The sequence below is a fragment of the Sorex araneus genome, chromosome 1 (assembly GCF_027595985.1).
Source record: "Sorex araneus isolate mSorAra2 chromosome 1, mSorAra2.pri, whole genome shotgun sequence".
In the NCBI taxonomy this organism is placed as follows: domain Eukaryota; kingdom Metazoa; phylum Chordata; class Mammalia; order Eulipotyphla; family Soricidae; genus Sorex; species Sorex araneus.
Window position 1 is genome coordinate 396,768,491 of NC_073302.1, and position 14,957 is coordinate 396,783,447.

Here is a 14,957-nt window from a genome sequence, read left to right on the forward strand (position 1 = left end):
CTACCAAGGGGGCAAGCAGGATGACAGGGACCCTGGGGACTCTGGTGGTGGGATTGGTGTTGCAATATTACATGACTGAAACAATTCTATTATGAACAGCTTTGTAAATCACAGTGTCTTAATAACACAAGTAAATAAAAATATCTAAAACAAATAGCGACTTCAGAATAGTAAAATGTCTTAATGAAAATTGAGCCTTGGGGTTGGTTTGGAGAATTGCATGAAAGAACAGAGGTAAGAAAACAATCATGCACTGAGAAGAGCAGAAATTGAAAATGAGTTGGGCATGACAGATTCAGAGGTCAGTGGGGATGACATGCCTTGTTCTGCTATTTCAACAGTAAAATGGAACCAGGATCATGAATGTGAACTAGATAAAAAGAGTATATGTTTTATTTACATTAGTTTCTCCTGTGTAACTTTCCCTCCTGTATTTCTAGAACTCTTGTATTGGTTAATATAAGACAACTTCAGTGAAGGATTAAAAATACTGCAAAGCTCAAATATTATGTATATTCCCTCCTCATTTACAAAACTACTAAGTAAAGTATTCCTATTTGGGTTAGATTTTCAGACATGGTCATTTGGAAGCCAACCTGAAAGAGGCTACCCAATTGCTCTGCCATGTTCAACCCACAAAATTTCTGCAGTGCCCTCTTCTTGTCTTTATGCCTTTCTGCCACAGAGATGTACACATTATTTACCCTAGGCTAAGCCTAAGGAGAGATACATTTTTATTTGATGGAGCTTGGTCACAATTCCATAAAAAACTGCAAGAGAAGTTGCTAATTATGGCTAAGCTATTTGTCCTAAAAAAGATGAATGCTGTTCGTGTAATTAGTACCCTTCTTCCCCAAGTGGAATAGAAACAAAACATACTTCAACTTGTCATTGTTTTTCTTAAGCAGGTTTTCTCCTCTCTATAACCCTACCTTAGTTTTAGATTGCCATATTTGGAAGAACATTTCAAATTCATGTTAATTAACAAGAGGATCTAATCTGTTTACATTTCTTTCTGAAATATGCTAAATTGCAGTGATTAATATATATTCCTCTTTAAATCCTGTCTCCCTCTAACCCTATTACAGATTTTGTGAAATACATTCTCCAGAATTATATACTGAATTAAAAATACAGATAAACTACCATATGAATATAAAAAGCTGTGTTTTTATCTTCTTCAAAAATAATTTCTGATGACAACATCATTGCTGATACTTTAAAATTAACTTTACAGTAGAATCAATATTAATTCACGACTGTCTCTTGTCTTTGGTCTTGTAACTTTGACATGAAAATCTATTTTTCTTTCAAAACAGTGATCTTAAACCCAATAATACAATCAGCAGTGGAGGTTTTATAATGTATGAATGTTCCCTTCATTCCTCAGAAATCTGATTTAATTAGTCTCAGATGAGGCCTAAATATGAACTTTTTTTACAATTAACAGAATTGTAAACATCAATTTTAAAAAAGAATTTAAAAATATGGTTTCCTGTATTTGAGAAGTCATTTTAGAAAGTTTAAATGTTCTATATTTATATGTACATATATTTATATTTGTAAAAATCTAAGGCACACCGACAGGTGCGTGTACTCTTGGGCTCTCCAGGCAGCTCTGTCTCACCGCCCGCGTCCAGTGGTCGAGGGCAGGCGACGGAAGGAAGAAGGCCAAACTGGTTGCTCGATCAGTTTATTTTGTTCTCTCTGCTTCTCCTGAGTCTGGCCCCCCTTTGCCACACAGTCTTAGTTTATATAGCATAGTACATAGGGCGGTGGCACAAAGGTGGGTTTAACATCAACAAATAAACAAAGAAGGCTAAGACCATTTCTTAACAAAATCTCATCTAAGGAAATCTCATCTAAGGAGATCCACTCAAGGGAGTGATTCCAAACAAGGGTGTGTCAGGGTGTGAGCTAGTAATCTGTTTAAATAGTTACAGTAAATCTACTTCTAATATTTCTAATATTTCTAGCAATGTCATTCTGTATGAGCACAATAAGAGATATAAAGTTTGGTTCTTCCTGAGGACATTTCACTATATAGTCCTCAGGCCAGGTTAGTCTTCCTAACCCCAGCAGGGTCCTAGTCTCCTCGTTACCTTTGGATCATGGCAGCATCGTCCATGATCATGCCCTCAACTTATAGTTGAGTATTGTGGCACTTTGGCCTGGCCTATCTCGATGCCAGGGTAGCACATAACTCCCTGCTTGCCCTGGATCCATCCTGTCCCTTGTCGGGACCCCTGTTTTTGGGGTGCTAGAAACTGAGGGCAACTGAGTTAAGAAAGCAGATGCGCAGGAGTAAATATTATTGGAGTCAATCAACTCTCAAGTTACAAGCACAATATTGTCTTCCTGTGTCCATACAGAAAGGACATTGCTTTCAGGTAAACTATGTTCCCTAAGGCAAGGCTAAAAGGACAAACCCCATGTTATCCTACAATATTAAACTAGCATCTATCATGCTGAGTGATTTGGATCTAAACTATTAACTTGTATTAAATCTAAATCTAGTAAGTGCTCATTAGACTTAAGTACATGATGAACAGGAAGTAACAAAGACTTCAAATACAGTATTATTTCTGAATTTGCAGAATGAAACTATTTGTAGTATATGTGGGGAGTCAACAAGGAGGAATTCTTTAAAATTATTTAACATTTACTTCCTTATCTTTATACTCTTATATTTCTGAGAATCCCTGCAAGAGGAATGCAATTGGACTGGGCTCTAGTTTTGCTCTTTAGATCAAAAACATCTCCAAAGCACAAACCATCTTCAACCCAAATTGAGAACTGAAGGGAAAAAAAAAAAAAACATTATTTCAAACTCACAGTTAAAAAGGTCCCAAAGGCAAAATAATTTTAAAGTCAACAACCAAAATGTTCCCCCAGTGGCAGCATCATATATTTTGTTTTCACAGTTCATTTGCTTTTCCCCCTATATGTCCCATTGCCCTGTTTTCTGATGATGCTTATTCCTTGGTGAGAGCAGAAGAGGTGAACACACATTTTTGCACAATGGGCTGTTATTCCTTATAACAAAACTGTTGTTTTTTGATTATCCTACTGGCATAACTTTGCATGTTGATTCTCATTCCTATTTCTTTTTTTTATTTCATGAGCATTTTGCTAACTACAATGAAAGAGAATATGGCGTTGATATTCTATTTTCTCAGTTTAGCCATTATTTTGTGGCTAAAGATTGGAAGAGTTCATGTAATTCATTTTTTTAAGATTGTAGTTTGTGAATGGTTAATATATCAATATATCTTGTTCTTATGAAACTTCAGCATAGTATGAGAATGTTGACACATTTGAATCTTTCTCTTCACCTTCCTCTAGAGAGTTCCCAAGGGTAGCTTCATTCCATAGCCATTACAGAAGACATCATGATTCAGGATTGTGGCCCTAATTATGTCCTTTACTGAAGCAAACTCATTTCTAGGAGCTAAGATCATTGCATTTACCTGTAAAGGTGACCTTCAGAATACCAGGTTGATTTGTTTGAAGAACATTTACTTCTTTATTTAAATGAACAACCAGCAGTTTTGACCGTGGAAGTCAAATTTCAATGCTAGTCATAGTCTGTGATAACATTTCTTAGATTTTGATAGAAGGGGAATGCACACTACCGATTATAATGAATGTTGAAAAAAATGTGTAAAGTTACTTTCTGAGCAACTTAGTCTTTTCTTTCTTCTTTATATTAAACTTTCTTGCCAGGTTTTAACTTTCGATTTTCTTTAACCTCAACAACTGGGACATTAAGCGCACTTTGTTAGGAGAGGTAAGTAGCATACTGGAGCTGCAGATCCAGTGCTAAACCCGGACGTTGGTGCGGGGAAATGTACACTGATGGAGGGATGGGGTTTGAATACTGTGTAACTGAAACCCAGTGAACAGCTTTGTAATGGGCTATCTCACAGTGATTCAGGATTTTTTTTTTAATTAAAAAAAAATACGGTTGTCAAAACAACAAGGACAAAGAAGAAAAGAAAAACTTTAGGTGTCCAGGGTAGGTAGGTGAAGGAAGTGCTTTTAGTGTCTCTGTTGCCTAGAAACTTTATGTAAGATAATTTGTCATTGGGGGGGGGGGGGGTAAAGTGTCCACAACTGTACTAAGGATATATTGAGCACAATTTTATAAAATTTCATATTACTATATTTTACACTTCTACAATTTGGACCTTACTACAAAAAGGCACTCACGATTTCCCATGGTTCTTTACTTTTGATTAGGGTATTAAGTTAGGGTATTAACACACACTGAAGCCCTGAAAACCCTCAAAGTATTGCATAGGATTGTGTTCTGGGTAAGTTCCACATGAAAAGGGCCAGTCTTAGATACTTTTAGGAAAGTTGTCCCCAAATCACCAGCAGTTTCGCCCATTAGCTTTTCAATCCCTTCAGCCCACCCTCGTAGTTTTTCAATCCACCATTTAGTTCTTCAACCCACCCATTAGTTTTTCAATCCCTTCAACCCACCCTTCCTGCCCACGCAACACCGAAACTACAAATCCCATAAATCATTGACGGCGACAGTCTTCCCCGAGCTCTCCACGCTCTCCCCTGGAGTGCGGGCAGCTCAAGCTCAGGTTGAGGCCTCTCGAAATATGCCTGAAAGAATTCGGAGCCGTTCACCAGCCGGCTGGGCGCTGCGCGCTCGACGGGCTCCTTTAAATCGGTGCAGAGGGCGAGGACGGAGCGGGGCGACGCAGAGTGGGCAGGGCGGCGACACGGGCATCACCTGTTCGGAGCTGGGCATGCGCGCTGGGAGGGCGCGGGCCCGGAGGCGGGGCGCTGTGGGCGGGGCGGACGGCGCCCGGCTGGCACCGCTCAGATCTGCTTCTCCCCGGCTCGGGGCGTGGAGGCGGCGGCGGCGGCGGCGGCGGGGAGGCGTCTTCGGCGAAGGTTGCCCGGCGTTGTCCAACATGGAGGAGGAGGCACCGGCCGCGGGCGTCACCTGCGAGCGGAACTGAACCCCCCCGCCCCCCGCACCCCGCCGCCGGGTCCCGAGCCCTGGGACTTGGACGCCTGCACGCCCCGCGGCGGACCCCCGGCTCTTGCTTCCGCGCTCTCGGGCCGCGGGGGCTTCATCACCGGGACGCGGTGCCCGGAGGGAGCCCGGCGGCGCCCAGACTCCCCGAAGCATGGGCAATGAGGCGAGCTTGGAAGGCGAGGGGCTCCCCGAAGGACTGGCGGCGGCCGCGGCGGCCGGAGGAGGGGCCGGCGGGGCGGGGAGCTCCGTGCACACCGCGGTCCCGGCCGGCATGGAGGCGGATCTGAGCCAGCTGAGCGAAGAGGAGCGGAGACAGATCGCGGCTGTCATGTCAAGGGCGCAGGGGCTGCCCAAGGGAAGCGCTCCCCCGGCCACTGCGGAGCCGCCCTCCTTGCACAGGCACGCACAGCATGATGCATATGTCCGGGCATATATGTACGGCTTCGCCTTGCACATTCGCGCCTGTCCGTATGTGCGAGTACGGCAGTACATATATGTCCCCTTCCGTGCATTTTATTTTCCCTTAGGTTTGAGAGCAAGAGAGCTTAAAGCCTTCTGCTGGGCAGGATTAAAAAAAAAAAATGATGCATGGTAGAGTTTCTGGTGGGATAGTCAAGGGTTGCTTTCTTGAAACTGTGATTTTTTTTTTTTTAGGTTGTGATTTTTTTTTTTCCCCTGGCCTTTCGCACCTTTTCCCCTCCCCGCCCCCAATGGCGTGGAGAGACGCCCGCCCACCAGTGTTTTACTAATCTGGAAGTCTTCCATTAATGTAAAACGGACGTGTTGGAAATGGTTAGAGCTGGATGTTTACCTGCCTCTGTTTAAACGTCCTCGGGCATTTTCAGCATCTGTTTCTCTGTGGTTGATGTCTTAAATATTTCTGTAACAAAATGCATTTAATTCCTCTGGAGGTGATTTGTCTTTCCTTTAACACCCCACACCCAGAGAACAGAAGCTGTTTAGATAGAAAGTACCTAGTGAATACACCGTTTATATTCATTGAGGGACTCCGAAATATATTGTGGCATTAAACAGATGGTTTGGTCACTGCAAAGCAGGTGCTATACGTGCATTTCTGAATTAGCATGTGTTATTTTTGAAAACGACTGCTCTTTTGGAGGCGAAAGTGGCTTACAGTCTTCGGAAAAACAGGGGAATTTGCATTATTTTAAAAGTAGTTTCTGAAATTCTTTAAAAGACCAAGTAAATGACAACTAGCATAGGAAATGGAGCTAACCCATAACGTTAATGCATTCATTTTCCTTCCTAGCTCTCCGTTTTTCTTTAGCCTAAGAAATTAGTTGTTTTCTAATTAGAGTACTGAGAGGTTATAATCAGTGTGCCTGCCCTGACTATGATTGTAAACAAGCCCTTTAACTTTTCACCCTCCAGTAGAGATCAGATCTCTGTCCATGGTTCTGAACGCTCCAGTAGCGATCAGATCTCTGTCCATGGTTTTGAACGCGATCCATTCTTGCTCTGTGATTAAAGGGAAACCTTCAATTTTCATTTTAAATGCTGGAATAGTAAAGTCCCAAACATATAGGTATAAATTATTAATATATATTTAAATTAACTTGGGATAAATCAAATAGATGTGTATAATTTTGAGCAACATGTATATTAAATTTCATGAAGAACTATAATGTTTTATGAATAGTTGTAATATTTTTACATGAACCCTTGAGTGCCTAAAGTATACAGGTATAACTGTATTTCCTTAAAATGAAACATCCAACTATAGTTAAAAACTAGCTTATTTATATTGAATGTTTTTCTGTATTTTCAAACTAATGCAGTTATCAAGCTATTTTTTGGTATCTTTATACAAAAACTATATAAAAATGAATATATCTTTATTGTTCATTACCTTAAGAGGTACAGCTTATAAGGTATCTTTTCTCTACTAATGATATTTTCACTTGGAAAATGTTCAATGTTCATAAGTTATTTTTCATAAGATAATGAGGTGCAGTAATTTCTTTTTCACTGTTTAGAAAACTATATGTATGTTAGCTCTTCTACAAATTTTTCTTGAGAGGTAGAAGCAACAGGTTTAGCTTGTTGGTTAAAAATAACAAGAACAGTAGGAGCTCTGATTTTTTTAAATTTAAATTCTTTTCAGAAGTCTGAAAAATAGTGCACTTATAAAATTACAGTGTTTTTATGAAGTATTTATTTTGGGCTTCCAAGCCTTTAAATTGGTGGAATACTTATTCATTGGCAATATGTGGCCTAAATGATTATTGATGAGATTCACTGTCTCTGCAATACAGTTCTGATTTTTACAACCTGCTTTTGTTTTACTCTAATAGTTTTATGAATATTTTTATGAAAAACATACTTTTAAAAGTTATTATTTCAGCATTATCAAGTGAGAATCTAAGAAGCACTTGTTCTGTCATGGCTTTTAGAAACAAAACAATCTAAGTAGTTATTGGAGAGTATATACTAATTATTTTAGATTTCAAGAGATTTGATAATGTAAATTAGACATCTGGGGTTTGATTTTCTTTAAAGAAATATAGAGGGTGGAAGCTCAGAAATCTGGGTTATATTTTTGGAGGTGAGAGAACAAGAACAGTGCTCAGGGGGCAGGGGATGCACTTGGGGTGAAAGCCCTCTTGCTATGTAGGCCTTAGGGTGCTCAGCCAGCCTGTGTGGTGCTGCCCCAGCAATGTTGAGGGCTACCTCACAGTGCAGGGATACTTAGATTGTTAACCTTGTTAAATTTAACTTATTCATGATAAGTTATGTATACCTCTTAGACATCTGTGCTTCAGTTTTCTTGGCTTTCAGATGAGGCAAATGGTATTTGCCTTCCCTCTCTGATAGAGACATCTTAAGGATCAATTAGATGAGTTGACAGGGACATTTTTGTTTGATTTTTAAAAATAATTGATGGGACTTTTTTTAAATAAATAATAACATTGATACAAGCAGTGAACAGAACTACAGAAAAGTTGTGTGTTTATTTTTTGTGAATTATTCATTAATTCTTGAGTCTGTGTTGTTTTGCATTTGGAGAATATGGTGCAATTTAGTGGCTCTCCAAATCCCCACATCCCTGCCAAGAATCAGGGATCCAGATTTCCGTGATTAGTTTTATATACTATATTGAATTAATTTTTTGGTCTCTTTAAATCCTAGTCTGCTCTACAGTGTAAAAATAAATAGCTCTTCCTAAAGTTGCTTGTATTTCTAATACTATAAAATTTTAAGTGACTCAGCATAGTAAAATGTCATTGCCTGCTATGTTTCATTTGAATATTTAGCATTGTAACTGCTTGTACATTCTTACACTTCAGTACCTGTTAATCCATTGGTAGATGAAAGAATTTTCTAATAACATATTAAGGGAAAAGTCTAATCTGTGCATGATGATATGAATGAAATTAAAAGAAAGATCATATAAAATGTGGATAGTTAACAGAGTAGGAATAGAAGATAGGTTACAAATGAAACACCTTGGGGTTTTGGTTCATAGTAGACTCTGAGAGATGCAATATTTTACTTGTTCTATTTACAACTACAGACACATTATGAAAGTTTTACTGAAAGTGTTTTTAATAGAATAAGTATATACAACTTTTGATTGAATAAGGATATGAGAATTTTGATGGATGATTTTCCTAAGTGCTTATTTTTGTCTATCCTATTGAATTGGCACCCCCTTAACTTTTATCATCCTGGAGAGATTAGACCAAGCCCAGGTTTAAAATGAATATGGGATATTTCCATGTTTACCTCATGAGGTCTATAGCACTCATAGTTTGAAGTGGGAAGAATTCAAGAAACTTTAATCTAGATCAGAGTCAGGGACCCTAAAGATCTTGTAAGCCCCGTGAAATTATGTCATATGACCCTTGTACATGAGAAGACAGACATGTGTTTCTCATCAGCTACAAGTCTGTCTGTATCAGATGGCCTCTAAATGATGTTAATGATGTTGTAAATACACAAATGACCCTTGGCAGGAAAAGGTTCCCCACTCCTGAAATTCCTGATGTGAATTCATTTATTCCCTTATTGTTACCCATTCATTCATTTACTTTTCAAACCTTATTGCTTATTTGCAGGCTCTGTTCAAGTAATAAAAAAAATGAGTGAAACACACACTCTAGGAGTTCACAGTCTACTACCAAGACACGTTATATTTCAGTCATTTTACTTTTTAATTAAAACACTTAAACCAAATAGAAAATTACTGAAGGCCACAGTCATGAAAGGATCTTCCTATTTTTGTCTATATCTTCTCTTAATGGTGCCTCTTAATAGCAACTCAAATGATTATGAACCACAGAGCAGTCATTATAGTTACTAAAGTATAGCTAATAAGGTTACATATGTAGCTCTGTCGTCCTGTTGTTCATCATATATATGTTCATCATATATACATATATATGATGTTGCTTATGGGCTACATATAGTGGTGCTCAGGAGTGACTCCCAAATTAGTGCTTGGGGTCCTTCCTAGCAGTGCTTGAGAGACCATATGGTCTTGGGAATCAAACTCAGGCCTCCCACATGCAAGGCATTCTACATGACTCTTTGAGCTATCTCTCTAGCCTTATAGATTTTATTGCTGGGATTTTATAATATAACACAATTTGTACTTAAGGAAGTATGTTCAATTATAACATAAGTAGTTTACTGTCAGTTTTGGTGTTTATTATTATCACAATTCCTTGGTACTTGTGAAATTCATTTTTTTATTTGTACATATGTAGGATTTTGTGTATAATATCCCAAGAACAATCATTAAGCTAAGCTTAATAATATTTTCCAGAGGAAATTTTAATAAATCTCTTAATAAAATTAAAGACAGATTTCTTACTTTATGTAGATTTTTAGTACAAGGGAATCAACTCACCAAAATGACTAAATCATTGCTATTAGGATAGTAAATTCTGTGACATACCTTAAGTTTGTGTCTTTAAAAGGAGTAGTAAATTTTTAATTGAATAAGGAATATTTCTAGAATCTGAAATATATTATTTTCAATTTATTTTATTTTTAAACAGGGAATCATTGAAAATAATGTATTTTATATTTGTTATTATTTGTTATTATGACTCCTGCTTTCATATTGGAGGAGGCATATAGTCCTGTAGAGTAGAATTTTGTATTATGTTTTTCAAATGCAAAGATATAGCAAGGCATCTTTATAAGATATCTAAAAACTTTTAATTTATTACCATAATAATCCTAGTTACCTGTTTAAGCAAAGATATCAGAGACATGTCAAACTCTAAAGTTTTTTATAAGTTTCTTCCAGAGAAAATGATATACCAAAAATTTTATTTATTTTTTATTAGAAAATCACATGCTTTGTGGATTCATTGGAATTTATATATATTTTTCTGATATTATTCTTTTCTGTATGCCTTCACCTTAAGTGCAGTTTAATATTTCGGTCATAGGTATAATTTTAAAAAGTTAATTCATATTAAGTACAAAATAGTATGAAATTAAAATTTATATTGTCATTACCAGTTACATTTCGACCTAAATGAAATTAAGACCTATAAACTGTTATGACTATTTAGTATTTAATCACTGATTTTTTTCCTTCTAATGAAAAGTATTTTCCAAAATTGAAGGGATGTATAACTCTTAAAATTTGATTTTAAGAAAATACTTAAAATTTGATTTCCTTCATAAATGTAGTTACGACTTTTACCAGCAAAGAATGGTACATTAAAGCTTAATGTGGGGCCTGAGAAAGAGTACAGCAGGTAAGGCACTTGCCTTTCATGTGACTGAACCTGGTTTGATTCTCCACACATATGACTCCTTGAGCACTTACAGGTGTGATTCCTAAACACAAATCCAGGAATAAGCCTTGCATCTCATAGGTTGTGGCCCTAAAGTCCAGTCCCTATCCTCCCCCTCCAAAATTTTTGACTGAAAGCTTACCTGAGAAGCAACTGTTTAAAAGCTTTAGTTATAACACTTTACAATTGGTCATATTTTCAAAACTGTACTTTAAAAGTCTGCCTTGTGTATTTGTAAATTAAAATAATTTCTGAAAATCATTGTTAAAATTTTAAGTCAGAGTTGAGGAGAGAGTATAATGGGTAGAGTGCTGTAAAGTCTTACATATGAATATATGATTTTTTTCAAAACAGTTCTCTCATCCATTTTAAAGGAAGAAAAATATTTAGTTTCATAAATAAGTATTAAATATAACAAGTATAATTAGTTAGATTTTAAATATGCTAGATTCTTTTTAAACTGAAATGTAAGTTGTTTTTATTATAGGCACTTCCTAGATATCCTAATTTTTCTTACTTTTTTTTTAAGCCACATCTGCACTCAGGGACCATTCCTGGTAGGACAGGGAATCATATATGTAGTGCCAGTATCACACCTGGTTTGGCCACACATAAGGCAAACTCCGTACCCACTGAACTATCACACTCGCTTGATATCTCAATTTTTCATTTCATGTAGTAGCCAGTATATTTTTCTTTACACTGTAGAAAATCTCTAGTCCTGTGAAAAAGGTAACAAAGATATTAAAATTTTATGGCTTCTTACAGCATACTGCAAAAGTGGATTCTAGTTATATTTTGACATTCATTTATGATTTTGAGGGTGTCAGAAATGAAATATTTTTAAAATATTATCTGGAATTGGTTTTTATTATTTTGTATCATTTTCCTTCTCCCTCCTAGGAAACAAGAGTTGGACAGCAGTCATTCTCCGAAGCAGCCTGGAAAACCACCTGATTCAGGGCGCGCAGCTCAGCCTGGTCTCAGTAAGAGCCGAACTACAGACACTTTTCGGTCCGAGCAGAAGTTGCCCGGAAGGAGTCCCTCCACTATTAGCTTAAAGGAATCCAAGTCCAGGACTGATTTTAAGGAAGAGCACAAGTCTAGTATGATGCCTAGCTTCCTTTCTGAGGTTAACCCTTTAAGTGCTGTCTCCTCTGTTGTAAATAAATTCAATCCTTTTGATTTGATATCAGACTCTGATGCCTCCCAGGAAGAAACCACCAAGAAACAAAAAGCAGCCCCGAAAGAACAAGGAAAACCTGAAGGAGTCACCAAGCCCCCATCGCAGCAATCACCCAAGCCAGCTCCTAAGCAGCAAGGACCTGTGAAAGCCCCTCTTCAGCAGGGTGTCTCCCCGAAATCAGTACCTTCTCAGCAACCAGAAAAAATGAAATCACAGCCTTCAGGAAAGCCAATTCAGGGGCTTACCCAAGCTCCTCAGACTGACCCGGTTAAGTTGCCTCTTCAAAGAGATGCAGCCAGGCCTCAGACTAAACAGTCAGATGCAGTGACAGGGGAATCAGTTAAGCCCTCACTGCAGAGCCCATCTAAACCACTTGTTCAGCAGGCAAGTCCTGGCAAACCTCCAGCTAAACAACCTGGACCTGAAAAAGTTGCATTGCCACAGCCTGGGCCTGCAAAATCCCCAGCTCAGCAACCAGGGCCAGCAAAACCCCCAGCCCAACCACCAGGAACTGTAAAACCCTCACCTCAGCCCCTCTCAGCAAAGCTCCCAGCTCAGCCTCCAGGAACAGTGAAACCTGCAGCTCAGCAGCCCGGACCAAAGTCTCCAGCTCAGCCTCTTGGACCTGCAAAGCCTCAAGTTCAGCCGACTGCGACGGAGAAGCCTCCATCACAGCAGCCTGGGCCCAAGCCTCCAGCACAGCCTCCAGTACCTGCAAAGTCTCCAGTTCAGCAGCCAGGGCCAGCAAAGCTCCCAGCCCAGCAACCAGGAACTCCAAAGTCTCCAGCTCATCAACCTGCTGCAGCATCTCAGCCATCTGGGCCTGCAAAGACACCTACTCAGCAGCCTGGTCCAGGGAAGACTTCTCAGCAACCTGGCCCCACAAAATCTCAACAACCTGGCCCAACAAAGCCCGCAGCTCAACAGCCTAGCCCAGCAAAGCCTGCAGCTCAACAGCCTGGCCCAGCAAAGCCCGCAGCTCAACAGCCTGGCCCAGCAAAGCCCGCAGCTCAACCGCCTGGCCCAGCAAAGCCCGCAGCTCAACAGCCAAGCCCAGCAAAGCCCTCACCTTCACCTCAGCAACCCAGCCCAGCAAAGCCAGCAGCTCAGCAGCCTGGCCCAGCAAAGCCCTCACCTCAACAGCCTGGCGCAGCCAAGACTTCAGCTCAACAACCTGGTCCAGCAAAACCTTCAGTTCAACAGCCTGGTTTAGCAAAGCCCTCACCCCAACAGCCTGGCCCAGCAAAACCTTTAGCTCAGCAACCTGCAAAACCAGCCAGCCAAGCTGGAGTTGGGAAACCTGTGCAGCCATCAATTTCTCCATCTGCTGGACAGACTTCAGTACAAGGCCTCCCGAAAACCATCTGTCCTCTTTGCAATACCACTGAGCTTCTCTTGCATGTTCCGGAAAAGGCCAATTTTAACACGTGCACCGAGTGTCAAACCACTGTCTGTAGTCTCTGTGGTTTTAATCCCAATCCTCATCTAACTGAGGTGAGTGTATTTGTTCATTCTGTCCATACCCTAACCCCATATCATCTTCCACAAATGGTGCTTAGTTTGTTGCTAATTGGTATGGTGGCATTGCGTTTTTTCTGAATCTTCCCATATTTGTCTCTTTTCCCTTCTGTTCTAGTTACAACTTAGAATAAAAAAACACGCACACACGCACGCACACACACTCACCTCTTCTCCAGTACTAAGTTGAATTCTCTGTATTTTCTAATAAAGTAACCATATTAAACAGGGGCTTTCGAACTTACTGGTACACTGCCCTCTTTTCAGAAACAACATTAATCACGTGTGTCTCTCCATACAGTATAGAGGCTATGGTGCTTACTTCACAGGGTCAGTCCCTGGCACTGCATAAAGTGCCCCAAGCACTGCCAGGAATATGCCTGAATACAGAGCCAGGGGTAATCCTTATGTAACACTGGGAGGGCCCCCTCAAAAAAGAATTCCCCTCTCCCAGTAGCTCAGTGACCCCACCCAGTCTGTCTGTATTAAGGGAACTACCACATAATACCCCAGTTCCTTCTGAGGCTCCGTAGTTTCCAGTGTACTAGTTTCACTTGGGGCACTATAGCTATAAAGCAAATAAGAATTGATTTAAAAATGCCAAACATCTGCTTGTATTACCCTATGTTTAGGATTCATACTATTATTTAATATGCAATGATATTACTTACACTTTAAATTCAAGTTTCTATTTCTGCCTATTAAAATTCATGTTCCTACCTAATCTTAACTCGGAAACAATATGTTAGGGAAACATTGGGTAAATTTCAATATAAGTGGGATATACATTTCATACTATGTGTTCTCTTTCCCTGCCAGTCATTCTGATATACCTGAGCATGTGTTGTCCCATTAGAATGGATTATCTATCACAGTATAGTGGAAATCAGTGTTTGAAATGAGGAAGTCATTAGAGAAGATCTAGGTTGTTGGGCATCTTCTCAAGAGGAGAATAGGTTGTATCACCAAGACTTTGAGTAAGGATGCCTGATAAACCTTAACATTTTTTTTTCCATTTGGGGGCAGACCCGGTGATGCTCAGGGGTTACTCCTGGCTCTGTATTCAGGAATTACTCCTGGAGGTGCACTGGGGACCATATAGAATGCCAGGGAGAGAACCCTCCCTGGGTCAGCCACATGCAAAGCAAACACCCTACTGTATCGCTGTATTGCTCTGGCCTCCTGACACACCATTTATGAAGAAGCCAGTAATATACTCATTCTAAACAAATAAATTACATGTTGTTCACTTTAATTTTGGACAGAGAAGTAGTTCTTAGAAAGTCTGTTAATGTTAACTCAGAACTTAAAGGCCCTAATATTTTAAGAGGTAGTGATTTGGTGAGGGAAAAATATGAAAAAGCAGAAACTATTAGAAAATCCCAGAACATCTCTAGAGCTAGGAAATAATACTATAAAAATGGGACAGTTATATAGATAAAATAGGAATTAAAAGGTGAAGGGTGTAAGAGAT

At 39.4% G+C, this 14,957-nt stretch overlaps 1 protein-coding gene across 6 annotated transcripts in view; it reads left to right on the forward strand.

Annotated features, from left to right (window-relative positions):
• Nucleotides 1-4,837: 4,837 nt before the first annotated feature.
• PCLO (piccolo presynaptic cytomatrix protein) overlaps nt 4,838-14,957 on the forward strand; it is a 365,554-nt gene continuing 355,434 nt past the window's right edge. For 5 of the 6 annotated variants that reach the window (XR_008628418.1, XM_055124435.1, XM_055124440.1 and 2 more), the window contains exons 1-2: nt 4,847-5,401; nt 11,683-13,459. Coding sequence is in view for 5 of the 6 variants with exons in the window: in XM_055124435.1 (XP_054980410.1) it covers nt 5,154-5,401; nt 11,683-13,459 (2,025 nt within the window). In the remaining variant the exon portion in view is untranslated. Of the gene's footprint in view, nt 5,402-11,682; nt 13,460-14,957 lie in introns of all 6 variants that reach the window. The other variant, XM_055124466.1, reaches the window with a different exon arrangement.